The sequence below is a fragment of the Drosophila melanogaster genome, chromosome 2L (genome assembly GCF_000001215.4).
Source record: "Drosophila melanogaster chromosome 2L".
Taxonomy (NCBI): Eukaryota; Metazoa; Arthropoda; class Insecta; order Diptera; family Drosophilidae; genus Drosophila; species Drosophila melanogaster.
Genome location: NT_033779.5, coordinates 15872925 through 15897237, shown reverse-complemented (window position 1 = coordinate 15897237; position 24313 = coordinate 15872925). Strand labels below are relative to the sequence as shown.

The 24313-nt window shown below is 40.2% G+C and overlaps 4 protein-coding genes and 1 pseudogene across 5 annotated transcripts, besides 1 other annotated feature; 3 read left to right on the top strand and 2 right to left on the bottom strand.

The window, feature by feature from the left end:
- Positions 1 to 166: 166 nt before the first annotated feature.
- CG31735 (uncharacterized protein) lies at positions 167 to 1784 on the bottom strand. Of its 2 annotated transcripts, NM_165136.2 has the most exons (5): positions 1537 to 1784; positions 1427 to 1483; positions 971 to 1369; positions 590 to 900; positions 167 to 493 (listed from the first exon to the last, which is right to left on the bottom strand). In NM_165136.2, the coding sequence occupies exons 1-5, from the start codon at positions 1599 to 1601 to the stop codon at positions 237 to 239; spliced, it is 1089 nt and encodes a 362-aa protein (NP_723937.4). In that variant the 5' UTR covers positions 1602 to 1784; the 3' UTR covers positions 167 to 236. The 2 variants fall into 2 exon arrangements, with proteins under 2 accessions (NP_723937.4, NP_723938.1); NM_165137.2 differs by having other exon boundaries at positions 971 to 1483.
- A 1190-nt stretch (positions 1785 to 2974) lies between these two features.
- Positions 2975 to 3145: a mobile genetic element.
- A 281-nt stretch (positions 3146 to 3426) lies between these two features.
- On the top strand, positions 3427 to 8598 carry Tep1 (Thioester-containing protein 1). The gene is made up of 9 exons (NM_078854.2): positions 3427 to 3580; positions 4062 to 5249; positions 5311 to 5572; positions 5639 to 5864; positions 5920 to 5940; positions 6002 to 6058; positions 6123 to 6231; positions 6283 to 7378; positions 7493 to 8598. The coding sequence occupies exons 1-9, from the start codon at positions 3519 to 3521 to the stop codon at positions 8534 to 8536; spliced, it is 4065 nt and encodes a 1354-aa protein (NP_523578.1). The 5' UTR covers positions 3427 to 3518; the 3' UTR covers positions 8537 to 8598.
- Positions 8599 to 8654: 56 nt separating this feature from the next.
- On the bottom strand, positions 8655 to 9333 carry CR31824 (annotated as a pseudogene).
- Positions 9334 to 14047: 4714 nt separating this feature from the next.
- On the top strand, positions 14048 to 14455 carry CG44475 (uncharacterized protein). Its single transcript, NM_001299038.1, has 2 exons — positions 14048 to 14172; positions 14238 to 14455. Exons 1-2 carry the CDS (start codon positions 14065 to 14067, stop codon positions 14373 to 14375), a joined length of 246 nt encoding a protein of 81 aa, NP_001285967.1. The 5' UTR covers positions 14048 to 14064; the 3' UTR covers positions 14376 to 14455.
- Positions 14456 to 17081: 2626 nt separating this feature from the next.
- Positions 17082 to 20300, top strand: CG7653 (uncharacterized protein). The gene is made up of 4 exons (NM_001370045.1): positions 17082 to 17678; positions 17732 to 17887; positions 17946 to 19302; positions 19510 to 20300. The coding sequence occupies exons 1-4, from the start codon at positions 17173 to 17175 to the stop codon at positions 19621 to 19623; spliced, it is 2133 nt and encodes a 710-aa protein (NP_001356886.1). The 5' UTR covers positions 17082 to 17172; the 3' UTR covers positions 19624 to 20300.
- The last annotated feature ends 4013 nt before the right edge of the window (positions 20301 to 24313 follow it).

Below are 24313 nucleotides of genomic sequence, written 5' to 3'. Positions count from 1 at the left end.
CAGAAGGTGAGTGTAGAGCAAAATTAAAGAAAGCAAAGGTGAATAAATAGGTGCTAATTAGTAAACAGTCAAAGGCAGATGTTGCCAATTCTTCAACATCTGGGGTCCGAACTAAATCACATCGAGAACTTGGCCAAGCCCTTCAATTGCTACGATTGCATTTTTTAAGATTCAGTAAAAGTTTTAATAACATTTTTGAGCATTTCGTACAATGTGTCAAATGTTTAACTCGGAATTTATGTGGAGGAGCTTAAGCTTAAGACATGGTAGGAATCTTCGGCTTTGCTAACGTAGAAATCACTCATCAGATGCTCCGCTCTCCTGAAGAAAACTTGTGTATTTTTTCGACTTTCATAAATATTTTGCTTATGGTTTGCACTGATGCTATCCCATATAGTCCATTTACGCATACGATCTATAACATCTGCACAGAACTTACGCTTCAAATGCAGTTCTTGGTAGTTTATGTGATCTATTTGCCTTTGAAGTTTGCCTACAAAAATAAATATTAAATCATTTTAGTAATTTATAATCAATTATATAATTATAATTATATAAACCATTTCACGAAAATTCTCTATGCACTTACGTAAATCAAATCGCAGATGGGTTTCTCTTAAATGCTCGTGTAGTTGGGACTCTTCGTATTCTGTAACTATTTCCGAGTAACGCAAATCTGTAGGTACTTCTTTAAGTACAATGTGGTCATCTTCCCTCACATAACATAGTCCATCGAAGTTGGGTCCGGAATAGGGAATATGGGTAACGAATCTGGCGTCCCTAAAGTGCCTGCGATATTCTTCTTTTTGAGACATTCTGTTGGCTACCATCGATAACACCCGGCCATTGTGAAATCTGAATATCATTGTGGTCAAAAGTTTTTCCACTTTTGAACGGCACCTAGAAGACAAATTGAATCACAAGAAATTCTTTCAAGCTGCTCAATATTTGAAGCCAATTTAACACTTACACTGAATTTCGCAGCGAGATGACCCCAGGTATGGAGTCGGTTTTTTTAATATGATGCATCTCATGGATTATGCAATTTATCAGATCCTCGGCGGCAGTGCATTGCATCCGATGCAAGTTTCGCACATCGTGGATGAACTTCCTGACCCACCATCCCCTAAACAAAGCCTGAATGCGAATTGCCGCCCGGTGAAAGTGTTCGTGAATTATACCCTGCAACCGTCGCTCCACTTTTTCATACAGGATATGCCGCGTGCGAAAGCCGCGCCACCAGCGCTGAATGGCGATTGCAGACTGCCAGCGCAGGTGGAGTAGCTTTCGGACGCGGTAACCACGCCAGAAGGATTGAATGCGACGAGCAGCAATGAACATCTTGTAGTCGATCAGATGCACAGTGGTCCTTTTTGGTGAAGAAGTCTTTAGTAGCAATATTTCTTGACTCAACTTGTTGTATTACCAGGTTAATTTCGCCGCCAAAGGCCTTATGATACTTTCCATATCCTCTTCGACAAAGCTTGTGATAAAGAACTGCCTTTATATGCGAAATTAGCAACAGCCGTAACTTACTATGACTCGTAACTTGGGTCCTCGTCCTCTTCCATGGTGCTTCCAGGAGACCCAAAAAAAGGCATCTTTATAAAATCCCGAATTAGTGTGTTAGTGTGTGGTAGTTGTTTTATATAAATATAACACGTGGCTTGTGTTGCAGCAACAATTAAAAGGAACTCAAGTGTATAACCCAAGTGTAAGTTCAACGCATTCCAGTATACATGGTTATTGATAACAAATGAAAAGTATTTTAGATACTGCTAATGTAATGACAAGTAAATATCAGAATTCATGATTTTAAATAATAACTTTTTAGATAGAACTTTTATTTCGAGATAATATATACAACATTTAGGTATGCAAAAAAAGAAACAGATGTTAAAGAACATGTTTGCAGGTATAATTTCATTTTCATCATAGAAATTGAAATTCAAATTTTGATCAAATTTGGCAACCTATTTGCATACCTTTAGCTGAAGCTAAGAGAGAAAAACAATAAATAAGTCAAGCAAAATTATTAAACAGGAAAAAATGTGTAATAAAGCGGGAAGAAGGCACTGCGGCATCCTTGCTCCGCGGAATTCCAAATCACCTTATTTTTTTAGAGCCACTTTATTTTTCAGATCAACTCATCCGCTTCATGCGCTCAATCAATTTTTGTAGATTTTACCATTTTTACCTTTTTTCACACATTGCTTCTTGGCACGACTCACGTGTGGACTTTTATATTATTTTTCAAAGCTGCCAAAGCTGTCTCTATAGCTCTCACATCGGCAGTCATGATGTCGGCCTCCCAGTGCGCTGATGTGTGTCGATATATGACACTTTATTGTGTGCACATCATCAGTTTTCAAATTATTGTCAAGTACAGCAAGCAATGCATTGCAATGGAATTAAAAGAAATAAAATTGGCTAAGTAATTATAAATAAATAAGTAAAAATCGGATGTTCTTGAAAAGGTTTTAAAGAAACTTAAATACTTACACGTATTCAAGCCTACGCATACATCCGCAAACAGCCATAGCGTACTTAGTGCGCCGCAAAGTATGCAATCAATTTTTATAGCCCACATGCAGTGCCTAGCCGACGGAAACCGCCCTTCCAGGCCACTTCATACCATTTTAGCCCACTGACTATCCCAACTCTACGGGAGTCTGAATGCTGCAATGTTTCACCAATAATTTTCAATATAATCAGCACCTGTGACGACGCCCAAGCATTTGCACAAATGTTGCTAATGTATAAACATTTGTGGGCCGCATCCCATTGCGGGTGTATCTGGGGCAAGAGGAAGAACAAAAAATTTGAAATGGTGTTGTGGGGGGTGGGGGGGGGGTGGGTGGTCTTATCTGTGGGCGGCTGGTGCCCTGTGAGTTCTTTCGTTTGCGATAATTTCAGCACATGTGGTTATGGCAAAGCTTTGGAGCACCCACAATAATACCATATTGTTTGAAAAGTATGTAACTCGAAAGACTTGTCTTTTCCAACGGTGTAATGAATATATATTCCTGATCAGGATTACTAGCCAAGTCGTCCGTTGGTCCGTCTGTAAACCCTCGGTCTATCTGTACGAAAGTCTAGATCTTAGGAATTAGTAAGGCTAGCTAGTTAAGATTACGTATCCAGATGCCAGCTTCTTTCAAATTAACCAACTCTTATATTCACTAGTCATATAAACATATCATGGTTTTTAAAATTTCTCTTTTACTCTTAAATTGCCCAAAATTATACAAACCTCTTATTATACCTCTTATTCGTAGAATAAATAAAATTTTCCAGTTAATGGGGATTTTATTTTGCAAAAACACCCGAACTAAAATATAATCTTTAAACACGTACTTATGCGTTTGTGTATGTGTCAGTGCCTAGAGTCTATATAAACTGACTCGCGCAGATTAAAAGCTGAGTGCAGTTTTGTCGTTCAAGCTGGCAGGTCTTCAAATAATCAGTGGCTCTTTTGAAGACTGAAAAGAATAAGTTCATGCAAAAAATATTGCATTATGCTGTGGTTAATACTAAGCTCGACAATTTTGCATTGTGTGTTGTTAAGCAATGCTAACGGGTTTGTATTAAAGTGACATTAATATGAAATTCAATTCATAAAACGAGTGACGGGTATAAAAAATAATCCGTAGTGTGAGACTTCTGACTAAAAGCATAAACCTTTGTTCTCCAAAAATGAAAAAAATTTTGCTGAAAAATTTAAAAAAAAAATCTGTACATAAATAATAATAATAACAACATTATAATCTTAAAGGAACATAAAAAACTTTTGGCTATCAGCTACTCGTTAAAATGATTATAAAATTTTAATATTAATTCCCATAAATAGACATTTTAAGCTTTTTAAATCTGTTCGGAATTTCATAAGACGTTGACAAGGAGGAAGGGAATTTTTATATTTTATATTATTTTTTTTTTAGATTTTTGTGCGTTTCTTAAATATAAGAAAGAAAACACAGTAGCTTAACAAATATTTGCAATCATGGTTACCGCCAAGCGGTGTATCTATATCTCATGGGTTTTTTTTTTTCATTTTGCAGCCTGTACTCTGTTCTGGCACCCAAAACCCTACGGTCTAACAGCGCTTATAATGTTGTAGTTGCCATCCACAATACAACGCGAACCACTGAAGTCTCAGTCAGCCTGACTGGACCTTCCTTAAATTCGAGAAAGTATGTTGATGTTCAATCAATGTCCTCGAAGTCGGTTAGGTTTGACATTCCGAAGCTAACAGAAGGCGATTACGAGCTAAAAGTTATGGGTAGCGGAGGCATCGAGTTCCAGAATTCCACCAAGCTGAGCTTTGCGCCCGACTTAAATTGGTTATACATTCAATCGGACAAGGCCACCTATAAGCCCGGCGATAAGATCCAATTTAGGGTACTCTTCCTAGACAAGAACACCCGACCTGCCGTAATCGATAAGCCCATTAAAATTGAGATCCGCGATGGAGACCAGAATTTAATTAAGAGCTGGAAAGATATCAAGCCGGCAAAGGGTGTCTATTCCGGAGAGCTCCAGCTGTCCGACAGACCTGTACTAGGCAACTGGACCGTAACCGCCACGGTGCAGGACGAGGGCAAAGTGACTAATGTGCTAGTGGTGGACAAGTATGTGGTTCCGAAGTTCGAGGTGGTCGTATTAACCGCTAAGAATGTGGCGGCTAGTGCTGGGTATATTAGGGCAACGATAAAAGCCAGGTACACATTCAAGAAACCCGTAAAGGGCCACGTCGTCGCTACGATCGAGGGCAGCTCGACCGAGCAGAGCCTGCCCATTGATGGAGAGGTGAATGTGGAGTTTCCCATTTCAGCGACTGCCAAGAGACTTTTGAAAATAACGGCCATTGTTACCGAGGAGCTGACGGACATCAAACACAATGGTACTGCCTACGTGACAGTCCACCAGCACCGTCATAAGCTGGAAGATCTTTTTTGGCCAACGCATTATAGGCCAGGTGTATCGTCTGAATTTAAGACTGTGGTTAGAAACTTGGACGGTTCTCCTGTCATGGACTCTTCTAAGATGGTTAACTTCAACGTCTTGTGCTGTCAGGTTTCTAAAAATTTTTCAGCTTCACTTCAAAATAGCATTGCAACCGAGCACATAATGCTTCCCGAAACGTGCCAAAGTTGTCTTGTGACGTCTACATTTGATACTGCAGAAAATATAGAACGGTACATATATAAGCTCAATAAACCACTCATGATTGCGATCAATACTAAGAAGTAAGTAAAAATAGTAGTGCTTTGGAATTGGCTAACTATACATATTTCTTTCACTTTATAGGCCACAACTAAGGAAGCTACTTAAAATCAATATTATATCCGATACCTATCTTCCTTACTTTATTCTCACTGTTGTCGCACGCGGTAACATTGTTCTCAGTCTTTTTCAAGAGATGAAAGAAAAAAAAAAGAGTCAGGAAATTGAGTTCGAGCCAACCTTTGCACTGGTGCCTCAAGCTACGATATTTGTCCATTACATTATCGATGGAGTTTTGATGTCTGACGAGAAAACTGTCGATATCGAGAGGGACTTTGAGAACACAGTAAGACAATAGATTCAACAAAATAATCACGAATCTATTTTCGTATTTCCATACGCTTACCCACAGATTGAAATATTAACAACAAACGAAGCATTGCCAAGGGATGAAGTGAGCCTAAAGGTGAAAACCAATCCCCATTCTTTCGTCGGACTCCTTGGAGTGGACCAGAGTGTGCTACTTTTAAGGTCAGGAAATGACCTGAACCGTGATCTAATATTGAACAATCTCGCCACGTACTCCACCGATTTGGTGATCCTAACAAATGCGAATATAAATATCTACAGGAGCTCGGGTAAGTTATTTTCAAAAGCTTCTGTTGGAAATACTAAATTCGATTAACCCTTTAGGTGGCTGTTATACCAATCCTGGTAAGTCAGTATAACTGACATATAATTAAATTAATTTTAATTCAATATTCCTATATATAAGGTTACACTAATTGTACTGGAAGCCTCATTGGTCGAACGATGTTTAAAAATGAGCCAAGTAAGCCCACCAATTAATTGCTTAAATTCCTTCTCTTCTCTTATAGCATCTTAAATAATTCTAGCAAAGAACTCAGGTCCTGTTCCCATTGTCGGTTCAACCAGAGCACAAGCTTCACTTCCACCAGTTCGTAAGCTCTTTCCCGAAACATGGCTGTTTTCAAATATTACTGAGTAAGTTTTTTATATACTCCATAAGCAAACATAATACATTTCTGCTTACAGCGTGGGCGCCAACGGTGAATATATCATTAAAGAAACTGTTCCCGATACGTTGACCTCTTGGGTGATCACAGGCTTTTCCCTTAGCCCTCAATCCGGCCTTGCAGTGACCAGGAATCCGAGCAGAATTCGTGTGTTCCAACCATTCTTTATTACCACCAACTTGCCGTACTCTGTAAAGCGGGGTGAAGTGATTGCCATTCCCGTGATCGTCTTTAACTACTTGGGAATGGATGTGAAGGCGAAAGTATTAATGGATAACTCTGACGGTCAGTACGAATTTATTGAGACAACCAACAAAAATGTGTCCCAGTATCTTAGGGGAGTCCGAAGGAAAAAAACATTATGGATTCCCGCGAATACAGGACGTGGCATTTCATTCATGATCCGCCCAAAGAAAGTGGGCCTGACTACTCTGAAAATCACCGCCATTTCGAAATATGCCGGTGACAGACTCCATCAAATACTGAAAGTGGAGGCCGATGGCGTCCAAAAGTACGTCAATAAGGCCGTATTAATTAACGTTCAAAGGTTGAATCGTCGTAGTTTGGCACCACCGGAAAAAACAATAATCATAGAAAAAGCCGACAATGTTATTGAAGGTTCCGAGACTGTAGAATTCGAAGTGTGCGGAACTAGCCAAGCGCCTCAACTGGAACACCTTGACGATCTGGTTCACTTGCCCTGCGGATGTGGAGAGCAGAACATGTTTAACTTTGTGCCCAGTATACTGGCGTTAAGCTATTTAAAAGCAAAAAATCGGCAGGATCAAGAGATAGAAAATAAAGCTAAGCGTTATGTGGAAACTGGTTACCAGATAGAACTCAACTACAAACGTAACGACGGTTCCTTTAGCGCTTGGGGGCAACACGATGCTTTAGGCAGCACATGGCTCACTGCATATGTGATACGGTCCTTTCACCAGGCCGCCAAATACATCGACATTGACAAAAATGTGTTGGTAGCTGGACTTGATTTCCTCGTGTCCCGACAGAGTACAGATGGAAAGTTTAAAGAATTGGGCATGGTAATACACAACAGTCATGGAAGTCCATTGGCACTTACATCATTTGTCCTGCTGACTTTCTTCGAAAACGAGGTAAGCTTGCCTTGTTATTGCTCTATATTGCTATATACTCTTTATTAACTTAACATTGAGATACTTAGCCAATGCATTTTTTTTTTTTTGTTTTTAAAACATCTCTATCTGCAGGAATATATGCCTAAATATAAGCATGTAATCGATAGGGCTGTGGAATTTGTGGTTACGGAGGTGCACCAGTCAAATGAGCCGTATGATCTGGCCATTGCCGCCCTGGCCCTGTCATTAGCAAGAAACCGCAATGCCTATAAAGTTCTGGATAAGTTGGATAAATTGGCCACTCGGCGAGGTGATCACAAATGGTGGACCGGTTCTGATAAGTGTAAGAGCAGCGAAGTAGAGACCACCTCTTATGTCCTGCTCGCCCTTCTCGAGCATAATATATCGGATGAACCCAAACCGATTGTCGATTGGCTGATTAGCAAGCGCAACAGCAACGGAGGTTTTGTCTCCTCCCAGGACACCGTTGTGGGTATAATGGCCTTAACCAAGTACGAACTCCAATCACATGCCTCGACCGAAGCTATTGACATAGAGTTTTGGCATTTGAACGAAGATAAAAAACATGTAAGGGTAACTAAAGAAAATGAATTTAAAGTCCAGACTCATCAGCTTCCTGAAAACACAAACGAGGTGAAGTTGTTGGCCAAAGGTCAGGGGCGTGCACAAGTTCAGCTGACGTACCGCTACAACGTGGCCACCAAGGAGGCGAGACCCAGCTTCAAATTAACGACTACGGTTAAGAAGTCCCATAAAGGCCGACTGATCCTTGGCATTTGTGGCACGTACACCCCCATCGCAGCCTCCGAGAGGAATAAGACCACCAATATGGCTTTGATGCAGGTGCAGCTACCATCTGGTTATGTTTGCGATATCGAGCCCTTTGCCGATATCGAAGCCATTTCAGACGTAAAGCGTGTGGAGACCAAAAACGAAGACACCGAGGTTCATATCTATTTCGAAAAGCTGTCACCTGGTGACCGCAAGTGCCTGACCCTAGAGGCCATATACACCCATGCGGTGGCCAATCTGAAACCTTCTTGGGTTCGGCTCTATGATTACTATGCCACCGAACGCAGTGCTACCGAATTCTATCACGTGGACACTTCTCTGTGTGACATTTGCCACGGCAACGAGTGCGGAAATATGTGCTAAAGTCAATTCAAAGTATGCGTTATTTCTATGCCTACAAAAATTAATAAAATTTATGTTTTAATAGAAATTTATAATTTATATCTGAAAAGGAAGAGGGGCTCAATATTTGTCTTACTATTTAAAATACAATATTGTACAGAAGTAACTCCCGATAAATCCATTCCTTGAACTTTCTTATATCGGTGAACTGAATAGTTCCATTAAGGCTGGTGCTCCAGGCCATAACCACATAGTATTTGCTGCTCTCGGTGGGACAAACTAGAGGAGCACCTTTGGTATACATGGGCTGCTCAGGTCGGGGAATAGAAGTAAACACTGAACAACTCGAGGTGTTTGGGGAGATAGTTTCCTCGATATCCATACCCAATTTTAGGACAATGTTCCGAGACGGGTATAATCTTTTAGTCACTCTATAATTCCAACCGGTGACAAAGAAGTTATCGTAATCCAGATCCATATGCTGGACCCGTGGAAACTGCTCGGCCAGGACCAGAAGCGCAAGTTTGTGTTTTATTGAATTCCAATTAAATTTCTGATTAACAATACGACATTGGACATCGCGGTCCACGTGAGGCACGAACTCGCGATCAGTTGTCAGATCCCAATAACCAGCCCTTATGACAAGTGGTTGATCCGGTGATAAACAAGTGGCTGTTGTGAGAACAACTTTGTAGCCAATAAAAACACCATTGCATAGAAATCTGTGAACGATATCGAGAATGGCCACCAACCAAGGGTATTCGGCTATTAGATCTATAAAAATGCCACCAATATTGCCAATGCCGCGTTGCTTGTATCTTAAAGGAATCGACCCGTTCATTGGAGTAATATAACATAATATAGAGAATTAATTTAAAGACTATTTCCCCGGAACCTACCATATCATCGGGATGACAGACACTTTTCGCCCGTACCTTTACGTCTACTATGAGTTTCGAACCACTGCGCATGGTGGTTGAGCAATCAGATCGCTTAACACAGGTCTTGTTTTCATATAAGCCGCAACGTTTAATTCCAGTTTTGGGAATTGGATCATTTGTGGTCGATGGGATCAATGTGGTCGATGTGATTGTTGTTTCGTCTGATAAGCCGAAGATTAAATCTGCACTCTCATCAATATCTTCTGCTTCTCCCAAAGCTTCCGAAAAAATGGCCAACAAACTTATTGTCAGTAGCAACTTTTTTTTTTATTTACACTTGATATTACTTATGATATTTCCATAGTTTTATTCTTATTTTCAGAAGAACATAGCTGGACGATGCATTTGGATGTACTGAACTTATATGTGAGCATAGTTAATACTCGTAAAGTACTTAATGTTGATCCATATTTGAGTTAATTGATAACAGGCTGTAAACAACAGCTCATACGTATTAATGCCCGGGTTGATTATATGTACTTATAGGACTCTCTTTAAACAACTATTTTTAAACTTATCGTTTAAAATAAAAGATTTCAGAAAATATCAATTTATTTCCGTCTTGAAGTATAACTGAGTGAATTTATTTTATATTTATTCCAAAGAAGTCATACACATAAATGAGACCGTGATAATAGGAATTTACAATAAATTCTTTTGAACTGAGAATCGCTTTATACATGTTTTACTGATAACGCGAATGCCCCTCAAAGTACTTTTTTAAAGCCTCTAATAAGGCTTGTTTTTAAGTGTCACATAACTACATTTATGTATTGGATTGGTATTTCCATAGTTAAATCAATCTCTAGCTAGATCATTTTTTCTTAGGATTGTGCTGATATTTTTAATCACTGTTCTTAGTACTTTCGCTTTGCTATGCTAATCGAAAAATAGCTTTTCAACTTAGATGACATTTTAGCACAGCAGAGGATGGGAGATTAAAACATCGCCAGCCATTTGGAATGATTCTAGTTTACCTTTCCCAAGTGGCGTTTAGAGAACGGCAGAGACTCTTCCTTCCGTTGGCTGATGAATGAGCTCCACTGGGCAGGGGTTGCATCAGTTGACAGCTGGAGCTTCGTCCTTTGCCTTTCTGCTGCCCCGCGCAATTCGAGTAGACGTTTTCTAATAAACATTAAGTTGACATGAAATACACGCCAAACAAATGAAGCAAATGCATTTCACCCCCGGCGGTGGCAGGGTGTGGGCGTGGCCAACTAATGCCGCCCCTTTCAGACCAGCTTTCAACGCCGACACCGCAGGATATGTTTACAAATTGAAAAATATAGCGTGCGACCAAGAGGACGTGCATCGTAAAATGCACAGTGGCCCACTTTCATTTCTTTGGCATGACATTTGATCAATATACACTTACCATTATCATTAGCAATGCAATCCTAATATATACAAATATTTGAACATTCTAAATAGAAATGCTAATTTCTAAATATACATATTTTCAGACCAGAATCAACGGTTTACGAATCACTGTGGCCATATAGGCAAGTTTTCCTGCAGAAACGAGTTGTTACATGGGTCAGTTGGCTGTGGCAGGCAGACTTCCTGCAAGTGGACCGTCGACGTGCAGCGCGGTTTTACACGAACACAGCTCGTACATAGTAATGTTGAAAATATATAATGGTTTATATGAAGATTATGGCAAACTGTACAGCGGTCTATATATATTTCATATATATGTATATATACGGCTAAAAATGAATATTTCCTGTAGGAAAGTATCCGGAGGAGAGAAATCTGACACGAAACATTTGCGTGACAAGCAAAATGTTGGCGCATCCTGGGACATCCGACGATGGTAAAGGAGTGCGGTGCAGTGGGGGCTAAAAATTCACGTCCAGTGCATTTCAAAGGGAGCCAGAAAAATAATTATGGCCCAAATCACAATAATGCAGAGTAGAAAAGCGCAGCAAAAGAAGAGGCAACCGCAAATTAGGAGTGTATACAGAGGTTGGTTGAAACAGTCTGGGAATGTCATGAGCATGGTAATGAGCCGCAGGATATGTCGACAATTTCTATGCCCATGACATTGAAAAATAACTTTAAGATTTGCAGGGGGTAGAGTCAAACAAGCTTGATTGATAACTCAGACATAGCACTGGTAACAAAGATAGATTTTTTGTGGTTCAAACAATAATTACAAACTACAAACAAATATTGTAAGAATAGACTTCAAAATAACATCTTTTGATAATAAAGCAGTCTAAATAAAAATGCCCGATATAAGCAGCTAAATAGATTCACTAAATCTAAATAACTCAGAAACTGGTATCCAAGTGATTGGCTTTCCATAGAATTAATTCTGGAAAGCATGGGAAAATTAACTGGCGGCTAACCCAGAGACAAATCTGGCCAAAATGAACGGAGACAGCCGTCGGCAGCTCCAATTTGACAATGTCGGATTGACAACAATTAAATTTGCCTCCTGTCTGATGTCGCAATGAGACGGCCAATCAGCTACCTCTTTGCACCTCCGCAGATGTCGTCAATGTGAAATTGTTGACAGAATTCAAATCAGTGCCACAGGGCAAAATGCACCGCCTCGCTTCGTCAGTGGAACGCCACTGCTGATGGAAATGATGATGTCGTGTCGGCAATGTCTGTGTCATAAATGTCACTTTCAATTTCGTTGCCTGGCTGGCAGGACTACGGGCTCGGTGGGTTCGATTAAAGCGTTTGTTGAATGGCAAATTAGCTAAACGCTCTTCTTCTAAGGCCGTCATCGGAGCAAAGGAAAATTTAATTATGTCAGCGCAGAGCACTGTGCATCAAGTCATGTGACAAGTTGCGAATTTTGTGGAGAAATTCAAAAGAAATGGCAGAAGCCAACAGCTCGCAACTGAAAGTCGAAAACATATATTTTGTTTACATTTCAAGCACATTTTAGAGATCCTACGTTTTAATTAATAAGTTAATGGTAATAGTTTTGCGCAGCTTCCTTAAGTATCATTTATACAATAATTTATCTAAAGCAACTATAAATCTGTTGTCATGGCATAAATTGTGTGCATTGAGAGACCGCGCAAAACGAGTGTCAAAGGTTTCGTGTTGCCAATCGCGCCGGATCTCGTCCTAGCCAGCATCCTGGACCATGAATGTCTGGGCCGGCAACGAGTGCTTCCTGCTTCCTGATTCCTGATACCGGCACACCGACTGTCTCCAGACAACTGTACCAGCTACTATAACTGTCGGCAAGTTGGCTTTATTACTTCCACACTGTTGAATATGCATATAAAAAGCGAATCGGCATGGGAGGCTTGCTTTGACGACTAGCGGCACGCCCACTTTGAATGGCTGGTTGGTTGGATGGATGGTTGGAGGAGGGTCCTTTGTGCTCAGTGCTTCTGCCAAAGGCGAAGGCAGCCGATGCCCAAGGCGGGTGCATTATCACTTGCCAGCCAAGCGAAATATTGTGGGTGCATTAAATATTTTCCCTCTTGCCGCAAGACAAAAGAAACGCCGCACGGACTCCGGGCGAAGGATGAGGATGAGGTTGGGCTGAACAAACTATGCGGGCACGAGATGAGGCAAGGACTTTGTCTCCGCTCCCTTTCCAGGCCGTTGTCTGCGCTTTATATTAAACTATTTATGCCTGGTCCTAGGCTCTCGGTTTTCGGCTCCTACCCACCGGATCTCGAGGTGTCTCGGCTGGGTGGCGCTCGAAAGCCGAGACTCGCAAAATTTACCTACTACTTACATACAGCTGCTTGTGGGCCGCATTTTTATGGGGCAACATTTTGCGGGGGAATTTATGAAAAATTTAAAACAATTGTGTGGCTTTGGCCGCATCGTTCCGGCAGCACGATGGGATGGCCATTGATCGCTTGGCTGGTCAGTTGGGCGCCAGAGCCACCAGAAATTGTTCATGGCATTCTGCGTTGCCAAAGCAAGGAATACCAACTATGCATTGATTGGTTAGCTCCTTAAAAATGGGGTGTTGGGGGTCATTTTTGATGCTGATGGACAAGAATGCAGTAGGGCAACTAGCCGAAAATGTACTTAAATCTTACTTAATGTACATTTACATTACATACATTTATCGTCCAGATAAACCAAGAAACTATATAAATTTGGTAAAAAAAAGATTATATACTCTTGCTGAAATTATATTTTTTACCTCATCTGAAAAAATTGAATGCTCTATGGTGTGGGGTAGATTTGGGCGGGTTTTATATATATATACCACTTCCGTCTGCCTGTTGTATACTTTTCAACAAACCTAGCATACCCTTTTACTCTACTAGTAATGGAATTCGTGTAAACATTGTGATTTTATGATTTCAATAAACATATTTTTCTTATTATTTTCCTTTGATACAATTACAAGGTAGCTTGAAATATGAGATACTTACATAATAACAGTCTATTGTACGAAGCTTAAAGGCGTGCTTCAAAGACTATTTTATGGAAGCATTTATTCCACTTATTATCTTATCACATTTCTAAAGAATTTCAATATGCATTAACTCCGATTTCCTCATGTTCAGCAGCAGCAGATAAGCTGATGGTTCCCTTGACAAATCGGTATAAATATGCACAGTTTCCCAGCCAAAGCCACAGTGTCTTCCAGTCGCTCAAGCCAAGCTAAAGATGTCTCCTAAATTCGCACTTGCAATTCTGCTCCTTAGCTGCGTTCTCCTAGGACTGGCCAATGCCCAGTACAACAGGCGCCATCAGCCTGGGCCTAACCGACCAAAAGTTAGTACCATGTATTATTTTTGATTGGAAAAAAATTTTAATCAACTTTTTAAAATCATTACTAGATTGGGACTCGAATGAATGCGGACGGCCCTCCGGCTGGTAATGCTGGAGGCAGTGATGTCCCAGCCAACGTTGATTGCATGCCGAATCTACTGGCTAGTAACACCCTTGATACCAGGAGACCTAGGCCCAAGCATTAATCGGAAATCCGAAAAGTTTAAGAACTAAGCCAAAACGACATACTAAGCAGACGGATGACAATAATTGATGGAAATGAAATATTGATTTTCATATGAAATCTTAAAGAATTGTAAATGAATTATAAAAAAACCTTTTTAAAGAAAAGTATATAATAAACTTATATTTATTATTTCCGAAAATAATATTAAATCGTAAACAGGGTTTTAAATTTATTCAGAACCACTTTTAGCTTCGACAAGTCAAAACTTAAATCCACTTATATATTTATTAAAAGCTTTTTCTCTTTGTGATCAAAAACTACTGAATTGTAATTTCTTTTCTAATATTTTCTCAAAGTCTGACTCAAAATTCTGACTTCATATGGCAGATATATATGTATAATAGTTACTCCAGTGGCAGCTATATGATATAGTTGACGGACAAGCTGAAAGATATATATAGTCTCCTGCCTTACAAACTTCTGACTAAAATCAAAATGTCCTCTGCAAGGGCATAAAAACTAGACAATTTCGATCCGCTACTGGGTCATTGCGGTCAATTAAGAATGATCGCTAAGCCGAACCAAAATCATTGAACGAATCATTCCGCATGGCTGCCTTCTGTGATATAACTGGAGGGACTTCCGGTCCGCAACTGTGATGCATTCTAGTGGCCGGAAATGGTGGAAAATTTTGCGGCCTAGGCAAATTTAAGGGGCCAATTTGCAATGGATTTTGGGGGCGAAGAGCTGGAAAACTTAATTAGCCAGCCGCAGTCAGATATCCAATTGCGATGGTGATTGTTCCTGAAACCGAGGCAAAAATTTCATTGCAATTGTCTCTAGACCGAAATCAATGGTACATGCTGTAAATGGGAATTTGGTTGGAAGTTTGAATGGAAGCTCGCACAATTGTTTGTATGCTCGCATGTCAAACAATATTGCAGCAGGAAGATTAGTTGCTTATTTTGACAGGAGCTGTTAGAGTTCCGTTTAGCACCGGTTCCGGGAAGCCAGGATCCCGTATTGGACCGGGTAAACACACGTACGCATCTACGTTTCCTTTCACGATGGAATACATGAAAGGATATAGAGGATTTCAAGGATGCGCCTTAGCCAGCTGACGATGATGATTCTCATATCTCTAGTGCAGCCAGTGCATGCACTTCTGCTCGAGTGCCCTGCCACATCCGCATACTCATCCACACCCTCGCCCGCAGCCACATCCACATCGAGCATAGTTTTTCTTTGGCTTCTCTCATTTTTCATGCGCGCCAGCTAAGCTTTTAATTAAATGCAAGAAAATTCAATTTTAATTAAAATTTCTCAAAAGTCTCTGGGCTGGCATTGCATACGGATGGCGCAGCGATTGGATAGGGATGCGGATGTGGATGCGGATCCAGATCCGGACTAGGTATGGGCTCTCGGGTCTTGTCCTGTTTTCGATCTGGGCTGTTCGACTCGAGTGTTTGCCAAACGTGTAAAATTGAAAATTAGGAAATCGAATTGTAATGCCAACAGGGGCAGGACGAAGAACAAAGGGGAGGCAGTTTGTGGGAGAGGGATCCCAGTTATCAGGCACACAAAAGCAAAATTGTAAAGTAATTGGAAATGAAAATTCATTTAGGATCCGCATCGGGATGAGCAAATGCGCCGAGCAGGAGCTGGGGGTCTTTGAAGGGGCATAAAGCATAATCCGATTGAGCATTGTCATTTCAACGAGCCCTTCAAATGGACACTTTTCAATGACAGAAGAAACTCATTCTCATGACAACCATTTTCTTAAGGGCAACCAATCACTTTTAACGAACTTTGGAAAAACAATATGCAGGATGTAAGTTTAATTGTAAAATTTGTGATTTTATTTTCATTAAATTAAATCATGCAAATTAAATATAACAAATTAATTTCCATTCAATAATTATAACCCTTTCTTATTTTTTAAATGTTTGAAGAACTTTAAAAAATACATCTTAGCTAACTCGATTTGGCAAATTTTTGGAAAATAATCCCCCGTATTCAACTCAATCCCAATAACTAATCCACACGTGACTGCCAATATTTTGATATTCGAGGCGGGGCTGGTGGCAAACTTTTGAGCAAAAGTTTGCTAGCCTCCAAAAGCCACCGAGGCTTTTGCGAGCATTTTGCACATAATTTAAGCGCTCACATCCCGTCAGTCATAAATTACACATATTACATGCACGTATAAATCGCAAACCAGATCCGAATATGTATGCGTATGCGCTATGCGTTCGAGGGTCCTGGTTCTGGTCCTGCTGGGCCCGAAAGTGTGCCTGCAAACTGAGACCAAAGCGCTTAACATCCTTTTTGGCGCTGGGCCCACACAGGCACTAACACTCACACGTTTGCAAACAGATACATGTGCAAATCGAGGAACGCACGTAGCGCAAAAAGTTGGAAACTTCTGCCAGCCCGCAAGTGAAAGCTGGAGGAAAGTAAGTCAAGACGCCGCTAAGTCGAACTGGGAATGTTACTTTTACTCAGGGCTCCCCTTCCCCATTCGAAGGATCTTAACTTCCATCTCCCAAGTTAAAAAGACTATTAAACAACCTTAGCGCACAGTAAAAAGTAATATCCTTAATGTTAATTAAACATACGTGTCTTTAAATAATATATTTCTATTAAAGTTTTCCTTTTTATCAATTATAAAACAATTTCCAAAAAACACCAATAGTAAGTAAACTACACTCCGTATGTCAGATACTCGTAAATTTTCCCTTGAAAAGAAATTTTAAATTTAAAATAATATTTGGCGACCAGTTTAGAAGATCAACAATCGAGCATTTTATTTCAGCATGTTTAAATGTTTATTGAGTGAAAGAGAAAACTGCTATAAAAATGTTGCACTGTACGGATTGTTACTCCTGTTATGTCTGTGTCAAGTTGCATGTTCTGCTAAAACTCAACTATACGATGAGCCCCGATTACCAGCGAAGGTCAAGCCTTTTCACTATGATATTAGATTACTAACTCATCTGGAGAGTTCAGCTAATCACAGCTACACTGGTATCGTTAAAATTTCTATTCATGCACAAAAAACCACCAATCAAGTGGTGCTTCATGTGGGCAGAGTATCAATCGAATCAAAGAAAATCACGCTATTTGGGGAGACGTCCAACTATCGCCTGAGATCTGTTAGGTTCAATAATGATCGGAAATATATGGTAGTTACTTTCAACCAGTCCTTGTTGATGGGCAAGTCCTATGTCCTCAGTGTCGAATTCGGTAGGCCAATGACCATGGATCAAAGAGATGGTTATTTTATACGCCACTATATAAATTGGAAGACCTCGGAGAAAATGTAAAGTGCCTTTGTCCCTTAAGTTCAAATAAGGTAATATTAACGCTTTTCAGTTGGTATTCCGTGTCCCATTTTAATCGAAACTGGATAAGGAACACCATGCCTAGTTTTGATGAGCCCTCCCTGAAGGCCACTTTTAATGTAACCATGGGTCATCATAAGCGCTTTCAGAGCTACGGCAATATGAAGGTCCAAGCAGTGCTGCCCAAGTGAGTTTGATCCGTTTGGTTTGTCCATAATCTATAGTCCGCATCTATATATTTCTAGCCGTGAAATACAGGACTATGTGTGGTCCGTGCACGAGGTTACGCCCACAATACCCACACATTTGCTGGCCTTTTCCGTAAACAACTTTAACTGCCGGTATAGCCAAGCAGCCAGTTTGAGTCCTGTTAGATTTCGTACCTGCGCCCAGTCGGCTGATGTGCGTGCGACCTCTTTTGCCGCTCAAATGGCTCCTCAGATTCTTGAGTTTCTGGACAGGGTGCTTCAAGTGGCCCTACCGCTGGAGAAGATCGACCAATTGGTGGTAGATGATTTTCCTACAGAAGCCATGGAGAACTTCGGGCTCGTCGTCTACAGGAGCAAACACCTTTTGCTGCGTGAAGATGGGCCAATGAGCAAAGAAAAACTGCAGACACTCGAGCTAATCGCTCACGAAATGGCCCATATGTGGTTTGACAATCTTCTGGGAATGGACTCGTATTCAGATTTATGGTTAACGGAGGGCCTAGCTGGGTACTTTAAAAGCCTCGCCGTGGATCATTTGCAATCGAAAATGGGTCGCCGGATACTGTTGAGGTATCGTGAATCGTCCATGATGTATGAATCACAGGTGGGTGGCATATCCTTGGTGCCTCTTTCATCGAACGCCAGTTTAAATGCAGAGACGCAACTGTATCAGAAGGCCACCTCTCTTACATCTATGTTGATTGGCTTTTTGGGCAATGAGACTTTTTACGATGGACTTCAGCGGCATATGTGGCAAAACTCCTTTGGCAGCAGCACTCCCGATCTTTTCTGGAGATCCCTACAACTAGCCAGTGAAAGGGAGGCCACTTTCGACAAAACCTGGGATGTGAAGAGCATTATGGACACGTGGACTATGCAAAGTGGCTATCCGTTGGTCACGGTCATCCGCAATGGGAGTGAAGTATTTCTGAAACAGGGCCACGCCCTCAACCGCAGCAGCTCCCATCTTTGGTGGATTCCTCTCACCTACCTTATAGAGGGCGGATCCCTTTCTAAAAACCTCAAACCGAAGGCGTGGCTTAGTCCAAATAGTCATGGCATTAAACTAAATGATATAGTTCCCCGCAACCAGTGGATACTTCTTAACCTACAGGCAGTTGGCTACTACAGAGTAAACTATGACGAGCTCACCTGGCAGCTTTTGGCTACCACGCTGTTCAATGATTTCCGTAGCATAAATGTCCTAAACCGTGCCCAGATCGTCAGCGATGTTCTATTCCTATGGAATCAGGACTTACTTGCCTGGTCGACCGCCCTTAATGTATTGAAGTACATCATCGACGAAGACGAGTACGAACCCCTGATGGCTTTCGTTGTGGGCTGGACCAATGGTTTCTGGGGTATCTCTACGGAGAGTTCTTTTAACATTGCGGTGAGATTAATATTTAAGGGTTGTTACATTCTCCTAAGACTTTCATTATTGTTATATTTTAAGTACATTTAACTTAAAATTTTAGCAACAAATATTTAAGCACTGAAAATCAACAAAATTTATATAAATTTTAATGGAAAATAGTTCGAAGTTCAGCGATTTGATAGTAATATTGCCTTTTCTCTAATGGATTCGGTTTCCCCACAGAAATGGCTGGGAATTGCTGCAAAATGGTATGCAGAGTTCATCAGTTACACGTTCGACAAATTCGTGGTTCAGGATCCTAACCAGAATCTGAATAGCCTCGACTACCCTGACTAACCGGAAACAACGGGGGCCATTCGAGCACCACAAACTAATGGGCCAGGCCAGATGCACTCCCACTTGCCCAGTGGCAAGTCTCCTTCCTTGGGAGCTGGCGAAATGAAACCGCCATCAATGAACCGCAATTGTATTTGTTTGCAAATAACTGAGCGTTATCTGAGACTATTTATCTTTATCTGCAACAACAGCAAAGGCAGCTCCGCACAATGCCAAAGGACCCAGGAAGGAGCAGCCACTGGGAACTGCGGCTCCACTTACAGCCAAGGCGCCAACTGAAATAATGATGCAGGCGAAATAACAATAAAGGCGGGCCGCGAAAAGGACTGGGCAGGAATAAAGGACAGTATCGATGCTCCTTTCCGCAGCGGTAAAGACAATGGCAGATCTCGTAGTATTGCAGCAATTTCCATGGCAATGCAGTGGGCTCCTTGTACTTACCAAATCACTTCAACGAGTCCAGTCTTTAAGGTCGATACTAAGAGTTTTAGGGTGAAGTTGGTGGAAAGAAATATTAGTTAAGTATAAGAGTCGGTTGGAAATATACAAATTGTGTGAACAAAAAAGTTTGCTTTACGCCTAATGAAATTTAGGCAGTGCGGTGGTAGCCAAAGCTCAGGCGGATGTGTATTCCGCCTAAAACCAGGCAAATTAAATTAAATGGAAAATATATTACCATTTTTCGTTTTGGTTTTGTTATTTTTCTGACCCCCATTTTCGGCTCTCTGGCTGGTTTATGGTCGTCGGCAGTACAAATATTTATAAATCAAATTTAGCGCTATGCATTAATAGGAGCGATTATTATTATTGTTCCCAAAGCAGAAGAATTAACAACCAATCACTTGCATAACCGTAAATGTTATTATATTTGCACTTATTATAAAACGATTATCTTTTTTACTAGTTATCGTTTGAGGTTTATTTCCTGATTACTCTTTTTGATGGTAATTGTATGTGATTCGTATGAAACATTTTTTTGTCAGTATGATGATGCTTGTTTATTTTTTTATTCCCCTTTGTCAGTGGCCATTTTTAAATGCGGAAATTTATTAAGGTTGCTATTTATTTTCATTCTTGATAAATAAAAAGACCCCCAAAGAACTCACTTTGGACGCAATAAAAACAAAGAGTCTTATGCTGCATTTAAAAAAATCAATTATTGTCGATATTGTAAAAGCAAGTAAAAAATGTCATTATGTATCAGAGATGGCCACAATACAGTTGCTGAATGCAGTTGACAGTTTTATAATGACGTTCATTATGGAAGCGGGCAATTAATTTCTTTTAATTGCCCAGGTGCATTAAAAAAAAAATAGCAAAAGTCGAAAGTTGAACAGAGAATTCATAAAAATTAACACACATTTAACGACGACTTTTTAGAACTGAAAAATAAAAGTACCCAACTACTCTCAGGAACACTTTAATATTGTGAGTATCTATTTTTAAGTTTTATTAACTGAATATGTAAGCATAATGTTCTCTAGTTAATAATATTTATTATATAATTTATTATCGCTTGTAGCTAAAATCAAAACACCTCATATGAATACGGTAACAAACATGTATCCCTTTGCCACTTGTAAACTGGTTTGCCAAAGGGCAGGATTCGGTTGACACATCTTCATCTTTCTGACGGTAACTGAGCACTTAAAGCATATGTCGATTGCCCCTATAAAAGGGAAAACGGCAGGAGAATCAAAAACATCTCTCAGCAAATAAACAACCGACAAACTGGGAGTCGGAATCCGAGTTGTGTTGAATTTTTTGCATGAATTATGCAAAGGAGTGTGTTCAACTGTTGTGGGTGAGCCTGTGTTCTGGGTATCCCTGGCTCCCACAAAGGGAATTCTTAAATGGGATTTGGGAAATCACAAGCCCAGCCATGAGATGGAGATGTGAAATTAAGAGGGGATGGCGAGCTCAAACGGTGGGCGAACAATTTTTTCGCTTTGATGGGATATCCAATTGCATTTAGTCCAAGTAACATATAAATTTAAGGATGCTCGCATATTTATATGCGGCTTATGTGATTGTGCACAGAAAGAAACATTGGTGGAGCTGTTAAGCAAGTTTTCGGTTTCGGGACAACGTTTTTATGTTCATTTAGTACACTACCCATGACATTTCAAATATTTCACTAAATACTCCAGATAACGCATTAAATTTCGTTCTCTGTGCATATTTAAGCACATTTGCATTGCATGTGAGTGCAGCTTTTAAAGCCAGGCCAATAAATTCAGGCAGCGTTAACTACGTGAAATCCCATGCCCATTTACTCCGGGCCCACGTCCATCTTTGGCAATGAATCCCCGACCGCCACCTGCAAAATTGCAACTTAACAATGCTTCAGAGGGCCTGCGATCCCGAACTCCCACTAACTTGGCTTTCGTACCCCATGTGGCAGCGACGCATGCGGCGTATAAATCAATATTGGCAATTTAAAATTGGCTGGCGGTGTATGAAGCCAATATCCGGCAACGCTCAGCAGCTCTCGAGTGTTTGTGTTGGGTCCTGGAAAGAGCGGGGAAAAAACTGTGCCGGGTGGCGGAACTGTGAAGAAGAAGTACCCGATTCGATAGCTGGTTGTGACCAAGCCAGAATCCTACATATAGGCAGGGGCGTCCAGCATTCTATACTAATTACAAACAAAGAGTGCAGCTCAAACATGTTTTTTTTTTTTAAACCAGACAATCGATAGGTAAAAGTTTGAATAAATATTAATATTGCCCCCGCTGCAAATATTTTTCACTACGCTCCTGACGATAAGGACACCACTGTGGATCTTAGACAAACATCATGTGGCACCCAAAACGTTCGTTCGATTTGTGAGTTGCCAGAGGATGTGGGGCCATGTGGTGTGTTACACGAAGTCCATTAAAATACGCGAATGTACATTTGTGGTTATTTTTTTGCCAATGTGGTCAAGGGGTAAATAAAGAGCAAATAAATAAGGACAGGTGGGGAATTCTGCCAAGGGAATTGGGTGATACTATCCAGACAGTGCTGTGAATTTTGTGAAAAATAGTGTAGTATTTTAAAATATAAACAAGTCAATACGACACGCAAATAAAAATTATTAGCTATTTTGGATTTTGTAGATTTGAAAACCTAGTGGTGATTAGGGCTGAACTAGACATCTCGTCGCATCTATGAACATTAAATTGAAAATATTCTTTTATTTTGATAAATATTGAGGCGAAAATCAAACAACAAGGTCCATGGCCACGGTCACAATCACCTAATTATGCGCCAATAAGTATGCAAAATTAAAATATTATGCAAATTACAGCAAATGCGGATAGATCGCTAAAATTTAAACGCTTTTTGTTTTGACTTTTGGCCGCGATGTGAACGAGCGGAATAAAATTATGACATCATCATCGTCATCGTTATCAGCAATGCGTCAAAAACAAATTTCCCGCGCGATGAGAAGAAGGTGGTGGCAAAATTATGCCGCATCAAAAATCTTGTTTACCCACTAAAAGTATGGCGAGCAGCAGAGAAAGGGGCCTGAAATACGGTTTTGTGGATCCAATAGCAAAATGCGTGAAAAATAAAAACACTCAAATTCCGTTCGTATCTCTAGTTTTATTGTTGTTTGTCCGTTGTTATAATAAAAATATTTCTTCGTAGGATGTATTCTCACTTAATGTGGAAATCAGTCAAGCATAAAGTATGGTAAACAGAGATAAATACCAAATGGCCATTGGCTCCAGCTTTCTATCGAGAAGAAAACACAAAAAAAACATTAAAAGTATTAATGCTGAAAATATTCTTAAATTGTCAACCGACTGTATGCTTGAAAGAATAAATCAATACGTATAATAATATGCAACGGTTGAGATTGATAGGCCTAAATGCGTGGAAGGTTAAATTAAAAACATGTTCAGAAATAAATCAGCTATAAATCCAAGCGAATATGCATACGCAGATATAAATAAATCAACATATTATTAAACAGCAATAAGCGGTATAATTATTATTCAATTTCGCTTGATGATTTTTTTTTTGCTAAAAATTTTTTTCCTATGGTGCTCAGTGGTGGGAAATTCATAATTTTAATCGAATTAATAGGTGCCGATTTGTCTCATATAGCTGATATTCTGCCACAAATTATTTAAAAAGCAAAATATTGATTTTCACTATCAAAACCAAACTTAAACTTCAATTTTCCATTTACCATTTTTTTTTTTTTTTGCGAGGACGCCAAGTCTTCCGGGTTCAATCCCGTAAAGCTTACCATAATGTTATTGGAGTATAAAACACTTTTTCTAATTAAAACCAAACCTCTCCCTCGCTGCACTTGTATTCTTATTTTATTTTTTGATATTTTTTCTTTTTTTTTTGTTTTGCCCCGCCAAATGCTCAACTATCCTTTCGGCCGTGCCAAGAGCTTAACATTAATTGCCGTCTTTCATTTCCCTTCCGTCGTCTTTTTTTGCACTCACCTGCCAAGCGGTGGAAAAAACGAGGGCCAAGTGAACGTAAAGTTAAGTAGGAAAACTGTAAAAGGTCTGATAAAAAGTTTGGGGAATTGAAATGCCGAGGCGAAAAGACGAAGGAATTACAGAGCTAATAAAAAAGTTGTAGCTTCCTTTCGTATTAAGTGGACAATCTTCTGTTGCTGCCAAATGCAGGCTTAATTACTAGTTTCGGCCTCATGAAATCGCTTAATGCAAATGCGACTATT